This window comes from Chiloscyllium plagiosum, chromosome 13 (assembly GCF_004010195.1).
Source record: "Chiloscyllium plagiosum isolate BGI_BamShark_2017 chromosome 13, ASM401019v2, whole genome shotgun sequence".
NCBI classification, from domain to species: Eukaryota; Metazoa; Chordata; class Chondrichthyes; order Orectolobiformes; family Hemiscylliidae; genus Chiloscyllium; species Chiloscyllium plagiosum.
In genome coordinates, this window is record NC_057722.1 from 27238500 (window position 1) to 27246200 (window position 7701).

At 41.0% G+C, this 7701-nt stretch overlaps 1 protein-coding gene across 9 annotated transcripts in view; it reads right to left on the reverse strand.

Annotated features, from left to right (window-relative positions):
* Positions 1 to 7701, reverse strand: part of dock10 (dedicator of cytokinesis 10) — a 333676-nt gene that overhangs the window by 23030 nt on the left and 302945 nt on the right. For all 9 annotated transcript variants that reach the window (XM_043702107.1, XM_043702105.1, XM_043702109.1 and 6 more), the window contains 3 exons: positions 3877 to 4023; positions 2363 to 2573; positions 1308 to 1498 (listed from right to left, as the gene is read on the reverse strand). In XM_043702107.1, coding sequence (XP_043558042.1) covers positions 1308 to 1498; positions 2363 to 2573; positions 3877 to 4023 — 549 coding nt within the window. The remainder of the gene's footprint in view (positions 1 to 1307; positions 1499 to 2362; positions 2574 to 3876; positions 4024 to 7701) is intronic.

The following is a 7701-nucleotide window of genomic DNA, read 5'->3' on the forward strand; positions in this document are numbered from 1 at the left end:
AAAGTGAGGACTGCAGATGCTGGAGTACCAGAGTTGAAAAATGTGGTGCTGGAAAAACACAGTAGGCCAGGCAGCATCCGAGGAGCAGGAGAATCGATGTTTCGGGCATAAGCCCTTCTTCAGGAATGAGGCTGATGTGCCAAGTGGGCTCCTTCCACCTATCGTATTCCCAGCGCCCCTCCCCCAGATTCCCTCCCCCCTACCTTTTATCTAAGCCCGCTTGGTATGCCACAGAACTCCTATTTGATGTAATGAGGCCATGTATTCATTTATTCCTCCATCAACACTTGCCTACTTTGCTTTATCCCACACACCGGGGATGTATTATTTCAGGAACTACTACCAGATGTGGTTTACTGCCTCAGAAGGGTGATGCCATGTACAGAGTCGAGAGTGGGGTACTGGAAAAGCATAACAGGTCAGGCAGTATCCGTGGAGCAGGAGAATCAGGAATGATGAAGGGCGCTGGCCTGAAAAGTCGATTCTCGTGCCCCTCGGATGCTGCCTGACGTGCTGATCTTTTCCAGCACCCCACTCTTGACTCTGACCTCCAGCATCTGCAGTCCTCACTTCCTCCCTGACGATATGTACACATATATGCTATGGATGGACTTAAAAATAAAAATAGTGATAATGTCAGGAAGTGGACATCAGTCCTGGCTGACAATTTCACACAGTACTGAAGGAAGACTGGAATGTTTAAGCGGCCACATCTTCTAAGAGACACTAACTGCATCTTCCTCAAAGAGAATTACAAGACCTGAGATTTACAAGTGAAGCAATGCTCTTGCAACATGATCACTTTGGGTAACTCTTCTGGATTAAGTTATGGTTATGGGAAATTAGAAATTGTGCAGAAATCATACATCATGGTGATTTGGGTACATCTGATCACTGAGTCAATATTCTGGATTTCTTTGCTGGCCTCTGTTCTGTGATACTCTGGAGGTCGTATCATCTCCTTGAGTGATGGAGAATAAATACACCTTGCCAGCAATGCTTAAAGTATTTTGGGAGAATCCGGAGTATGTAACAGTGCTACATAAATACATGCCTTTTCTTAGATCTCACAAATAACCTTGTTAAAGTAGTGATTAAACATCCTATATTATGAAAATTATTGCATGTTCGTATAAAATAAATGAATGTGTTGGTTTCAATCTTTCCAAAATTAGTTCAAAATGTGTCCCAGAAAAATAGGATATGATTCCAAACTTGGCATTCATTGAGAAATGTACGCTGCATTATATGGTCAGGTTTAGTAGCGAATTAATTTTAAAAAATCTTACAACAGAAAGTATCAGTACCTTGGCACTGACACTTCCCTGTAGTTTAAGTTGGAGGCGAATCATGTCCACGTCATTCATACAACATAGGTGATTTAGTTCTGAAACTTTTCTTGACATTTCATCAATTGCCACCTCGATAGGATTCAGCTCTGTGCTTTGCTGGTTCACAACTTGAATTCTCTTCTTAACATATGGAAATGTCTGGCCAGCTGTGTAATGAAAAGTATTTGTAAAATGAAAACACGATTTCACTTATTCATACAAATGATGGAAAGTTAATACAGATACAGAATAAGTGCAACATGTACTCTGTCATTGCCAACCCTTGGCTTATGTTGAGGAGAAAGTGAGGTCTGCAGATGCTGGAGATCAGAGATGGAAATGTGTTGCTGGAAAAGTGCAGCAGGTCAGGCAGCATCTAGGGAACAGGAGAATCGACGTTTCGGGCATTAGCCCTTCTTCAAGATTAGCCCATTCCTGAAGAAGGGCTAATGCCCGAGATGTCGATTCTCCTGTTCCCTAGATGCTGCCTGACCTGCTGCGCTTTTCCAGCAACACATTTCCATCTCTTGGCTTATGTTGAGCCAGCCACATTATTCTCATGACAATAGTCCAGTAGTATAATTGATCTTGGCATCCTCATGCTGAGGCAGAGAAAACCCAGGCCACATTTTAAATCATACTAATTGGTTACCTCTGCAGGAAATGTCTGTGTTTGGATAGCATTCTAACCTCGAAAACCAGGCGAGTTTACTTTACCAACTTTGACAGAATCCCTAGAGAAACACCAGATAAACAGTTAAACGGAATTTGGAACTGGAGAAGAGGAGAGCTCTACAGAAATTCTCCCCTTACGTTAAATTCAAACAAATCTATGCAGACCAGAGGACAGTCCATAACTATTTTAATTTTGGTCATTTGTGGCTAATGATTAATTTACTGAATTGGATTGGCCAATATGCAGAGATTCTATTTTGTGTTAGCCTACTTAATTTACATTGAGCACCCTATTAGTGAACAAAGCCAATAAAGTATCAGGAGCTTATTCTCTACATTTAAAAATCATTACGCACTCGTTAAGATTGTCCTTCTCTTGCATTGTTCTTCTACTCCCCCGTGCTTTTTACCAGACAGAGTAAATGGGGTTTCAAACACGAAACGTTTGATGTTGTGATGTTTTTCAAAATCTGTTCTCCTTTCTGTGAGTTCTTTTTCATCAAAGTATGGAGTGACATAGGTAACTTGGATATAGGCGAACTTTGGATCCAAATCTTTGGGATTGACCTGAGTGAAAAGAATAGTACATCAGAAATGAATAATACAAACAGATTGGCCCAGATATTTCCAGGCGTTGCAATCACAATTGGTTTGCCAATTAGCTCCTTTTTTTTGCATTAGTAATTCCAAACTGGTAATTCCAATCCTGACTCCTTCAGAAATGCGATGCATACCTAGTCAGAATAGTCAGGGAAAATCGAACTATGCCCCCTGTTGCAACAGTCGGTGTGCCACATTTGGAGATTTAATTGTCTAGCAGCATAGCCAGATACTTTGACAGCTGCTGAAAAAGGGTAAATATATAAGGTAAGGAAGGGATTAGGGTGACAGCTGACTACAGGGTTATTGTGTCAGGTGGGTAAAATAAGGCGGCACGGTGGCTCAGTGGTTAGCTCACAGCACAAGGGACCTGGGTTTGATTCCAGCCTGTCTATGTGGAGTTTTCATATTCTCCCCATGTTTACATGGGTTTCCATGAAATGGTCCCACAGTCCAAAGATGTGCAGGTTAAGTGGACTGGCCATGCGAAATTGCCCATAGTGTTTGGGTGAGGAGGATTAAGCATGGAAAATGCAGGGTAATGGGGATAAGTTGGGGAAGCTGGGTCTACGAGGAATGCTCTTCAGAACATTGGTGCAGACTTAATGGAATTAATTACCTCTTTCTGCACTGTAGGGATTCTATGACCCAAAGAGGGTCACCAGGGCTGATGGGCGGTGGAGATGTTGGGTTCAGGTAGACAGGGTTGTCAAGTCACAAAGGGTAAAATCATGTTGGATTGACATCAGAAATCTGATTTGGGGTCTCAGATGTAAGATAGTTGGTCCATGTGTACTATATCAGGGTGTAGTGAATCATCTTAATAGATCCCTAACACTTAGATTTGGTTTTTAATTGTCTAACCTATCCTGGGTAACTATTAGATTAACAGAAGCAGAATCCTCCACATTTTCTACCTTTAATGGATTCTTGCAGAGGGTTCTGCAGGATTTTCCCATCAGAATCTTCAACCTCCTGGTAATTCCCATGGAGTCAGCTGAGCCTGAGATTCCTCAACACAAGTTTACATTGCTCCAATTTGGTAATAGCCAGACCAATGATATGTGTGGCTTTGCAGGATTAATGACACTTGAATTCAAATTGATTTGCATTTCAAAATGTCAACTGTTTAAGTGGCTCATTGGTATCATACAGCAGCTACATGATTAAACAAGTAAAGTTATATATATTATTATACTCTAGTTTTATAGATTATATATTTAAAACTAATTAATTAACCAGCTTCCTGGATTGTGTCTGAAGCCTTTACCTTGTTAGAATCTTGGATCATTTTCACATTCTCTGCTCCATATTTGTCCGAGTACAGCTTCAATAGCCTCTGAGAAATTTCTGACAGCCCAGTTAATTTGGGTTCTTTATAAATATACTCTTTGCTGTCATCTTCTTCAAAAAAGGCCTGACCAATAAAAACAAGTACAGAAATCAAAACACACGTTTCGTACAATAATTTAGTTGGTTAATACAATGGTTAACAGCATTATACAAGCTAGAAAGGCCCAGATTTAATCTCTGGCATTTTCCTTTTTCTGTCAAATTTGGGTCCTATGTATCACAATAGGCTTATAACCACAATCCTGGTAGAGTGCTAAAACGTTGATCTCACTCGAGAGAAGCTGGTCTGATGACCGATGAGGTCAAAATAAGTAAGTGTTGAACTTTCCTTTAAAACTTAAAAAAAGCATACATGCTGAATCCAAAAGGATATTGATCAGCCTCTGCTGCTTCAGGTCATGACAGCAATAACCTCATCACACAGATTCCAGCTCCTGGGCAACCTTTGCACTATGCAATTTTAACCAATGGGCCACTGCTTGGCTACCTCTACTCATCTGTTAACAGCAAATTGCCTGAGATAATCTCAAAACTTTGCTGGTGGGAGTAAAGATTAACATTCATTTGGCAAAAACGCACTGTTAATATCTCCCCAGCCCTATACCCCTTAGTGCCTCAAATCACAAAAGAATTTCAGAAGACAACAAATGAAAGTAGAAATAAATCCTAGGAAGGAGATGGAGTTGCATTAAAAGAGTTGGAAAAAAAAATTTAAAATTTCAATGCATATTTGAACTCAAACTTCTGGTATTTAATCATTTTGTTAAAATATTAATATGTTAGTTTATATTATTTAGACAAATGACACAGAACAAATTCAACAAAATCCAAATATGTTATGATGACAAAATCATTAAACCCAAGCTCATATCAACCGGAACAACACCCCTTTTCTCATTTCCTATTAACATAGAACATCTAAGAAACTTCAGAGTGAAGAAATGTCCAGGCCTGGTTGGAGAGACAGGTTTTGAGGAAACTTTTACAACATCAAGAGATGAGGAGGCTGTTTGTGAGAATGGGCCAAACTAGCCAAAGACTTGCCATTGAAAAGTAGCATGGAATGTGTGGGAGGTTAGAATCAGAAGACCAAAGGGTCTGGGCTAGAACATAGGATGGGAGGAAGTTGCAAATGTAGAAAGGGAAAGTAGCTGACATTGAGGTCAAATATTTTAAAATAATTGTTTTAATATTCGGAGCCAACGAAGATCAGAACAGCGAGGTGATGTTATATAATGGAAAATTAGCAAATAACATTAAAAGCAGACTTCTGGACAAACAGGTGTTTGGCTACAGGGTGGCTAACACTGTGGCTTCACAGTGCCAGGGACCCAGGTTCACATCCAACCTCAGGTGACTGTGTGGAGACTGTATGTTCTCCCTATACCTGCATAGGTTTCTGTTGGATGCTCCAGTTTCCTCCCATAATTCAAAGATGTGGAGGCTAGGTGGATCGGCTAAATTGTCCATAGTGTCCAGGGATGTGTAGGATATGTGCTTTAGCCATAGTGAACATGGGATTACAGGGATAAGGTTGGGAGTTGGGTCAGAGAGGGATGCTGTTCAGAGGGTCTGTGTAAACAAGATGGGTCAAATAGCCTCTATCTGCACTGCAGGGAGTCTGTGAACACTGGAGACCAGCAAAAAATACACTTGAGAAATGGTGCCTGAAGAAAGCATATGTGCAGTTGGGATGTAGAAATTATGAAGGTTACTTAAATGGGACTTGGAAACTTTGATGATTAAAAACTTATGTCAGGATCAAATAAGCAATGGTTGTTAACCATTTTGTTTGGCTTCAGTAAACTGCCAAAAATAGTTGGATGGAATCGGGAACAAATGTAAAACGTTTCTGCTAGAAACCAAATAGAACTGCCTCAATAGTGCTCATGGTCAATTTGAGTTCACTAGACTCAGCTAAGGGCCTTTCAAGTAAGCAATCTAACAGCACAGAATCATAACAGAATAATGGATCAATATGTCCTCACTTTTTTTAAACTAGCCACTATTTTGATTCCTTCAACTACATTCATCATGTTGAATCTCAAGACATCTCAGAAACGAAGGGCTGAGTATTATGTGCTCCTTGTTAAATGTGTTTTCAATAAGGGACATGTGTAAAATGGAGAGGGGTACCAGGTCCACCACTTTGCCTCCTATTGCTAAGCTCACCACAATAATATGGTCAGTGCAAATAAATAATTAAAGGTCAAGCAGGCTCAATATCATCCAGCCTACACCAGAATATGGTTGATGTGAGTAGTCCATCATTTAAATTTTGTACAGCTGTGGGAAGGAAGAGTTTACTATCTTTAGAAGGCCATCCTGTATGCATCAAAAATAGTATCTTCTTGTCCCAATCTCCTTAAAGTTGCCAAATCTTCTTTGTCTAATGGCCCTTGATTGTCTGGGGGTCTGGGGATCAATTGGACCAACCTGTAGCTCCAGTCTCCCATTGAGCATTGTGTTTCCAAGACTATGGAAGCTGTGGGCCAATCAGATTGACTGGCAACTGCAGAGGGTGGGATTTCCTCCCACATTCCTTCTGGGGGACAATTCTCATTGGCTGCAGCAATATATTCCCCAAACTGTGCTGCCAACATGTTCCTCCCAAACAAACCCTTGTACCTCTGTGGAAATTTCTAATTTGATGTAGTCATGCGTTACTTTTCTGTGGAGCTGAGAAATATTTATTTCTGTGCCTTTAATGTTAACCAATTCCTAATTGTTTCTCGAGTCCTTGAAATGACTTCCTCAAGGCACTGCTGCCCCAGTTAATGAATGCATGCACACTATTTGCAGTGTTGCTACTCATACATGGACTGATTGATGTCAGCAAACAAATGGAATGTCTTTATACTGTTTATAGAGGGTACAATATATAATAGAATTTAATGTAAGTGACTGGGGCTTCTCCCACTGGCTGAACAGCTGCACGAGCCCTAACTTGAAAAAAGTTGATCTTTTCAATCACAGCTATTGCATTAAGTTCCAATCAGGCTTTTCACTGGGCAACAGTGAGACCCACCAAGGACCAAGGACACCAGGAGTGGGGGCACTCATATTTAAATCTTTTCACAATGTCATCCTTCTGTATCTCAGTGCAACAACTAGCCCTGACACCCTATCAAACTCTCTATGCTTCAGGTCTGCATCACCCTCACCCATCGCTCCCCACTATGTTCGTGCCTTCAACTAACAACATTTACATTTTGGAATTAGAATCATAGGGTCATGTAGCACAGAAACAGACCCTTCGATTCACTCGTCCATGCCCACCAGACATCCCAATTGGATCTATCTAGTCCCATTTGCCAGCATTTGGTCCACATCCATTTAAACCCTTCCTACCCATGTACCCATTCAAATGCCTTTTAAAATGTTGCAATTGTACCTAGCTCCACCATTCCATATACATACCACCCTCTGTGTGAAAATGTTAATCCTCAAGATCAGGTGTACCCGAGAACTCTGCTGAAGCTAGAGAAGTGATTGCTAGGCCTCTTGCTGAGATATTTGTATCATCGACAGTCACAGGTGAGGTGCCGGAAGACTGGAGGTTGGCAAACATGGTGCCACTGTTTAAGAAGGGCGGTAAAGACAAGCCAGGGAACTATAGACCAGTGAGCCTGACCTCAGTGGTGGGGATGTATTTGGAAAGGCAAGGACTGATTAGGGATAGTCAACGTGGCTTTCTGCGTGGGAAATCATGTCTCACAAACTTGATTGAGTTTTTTGAAGA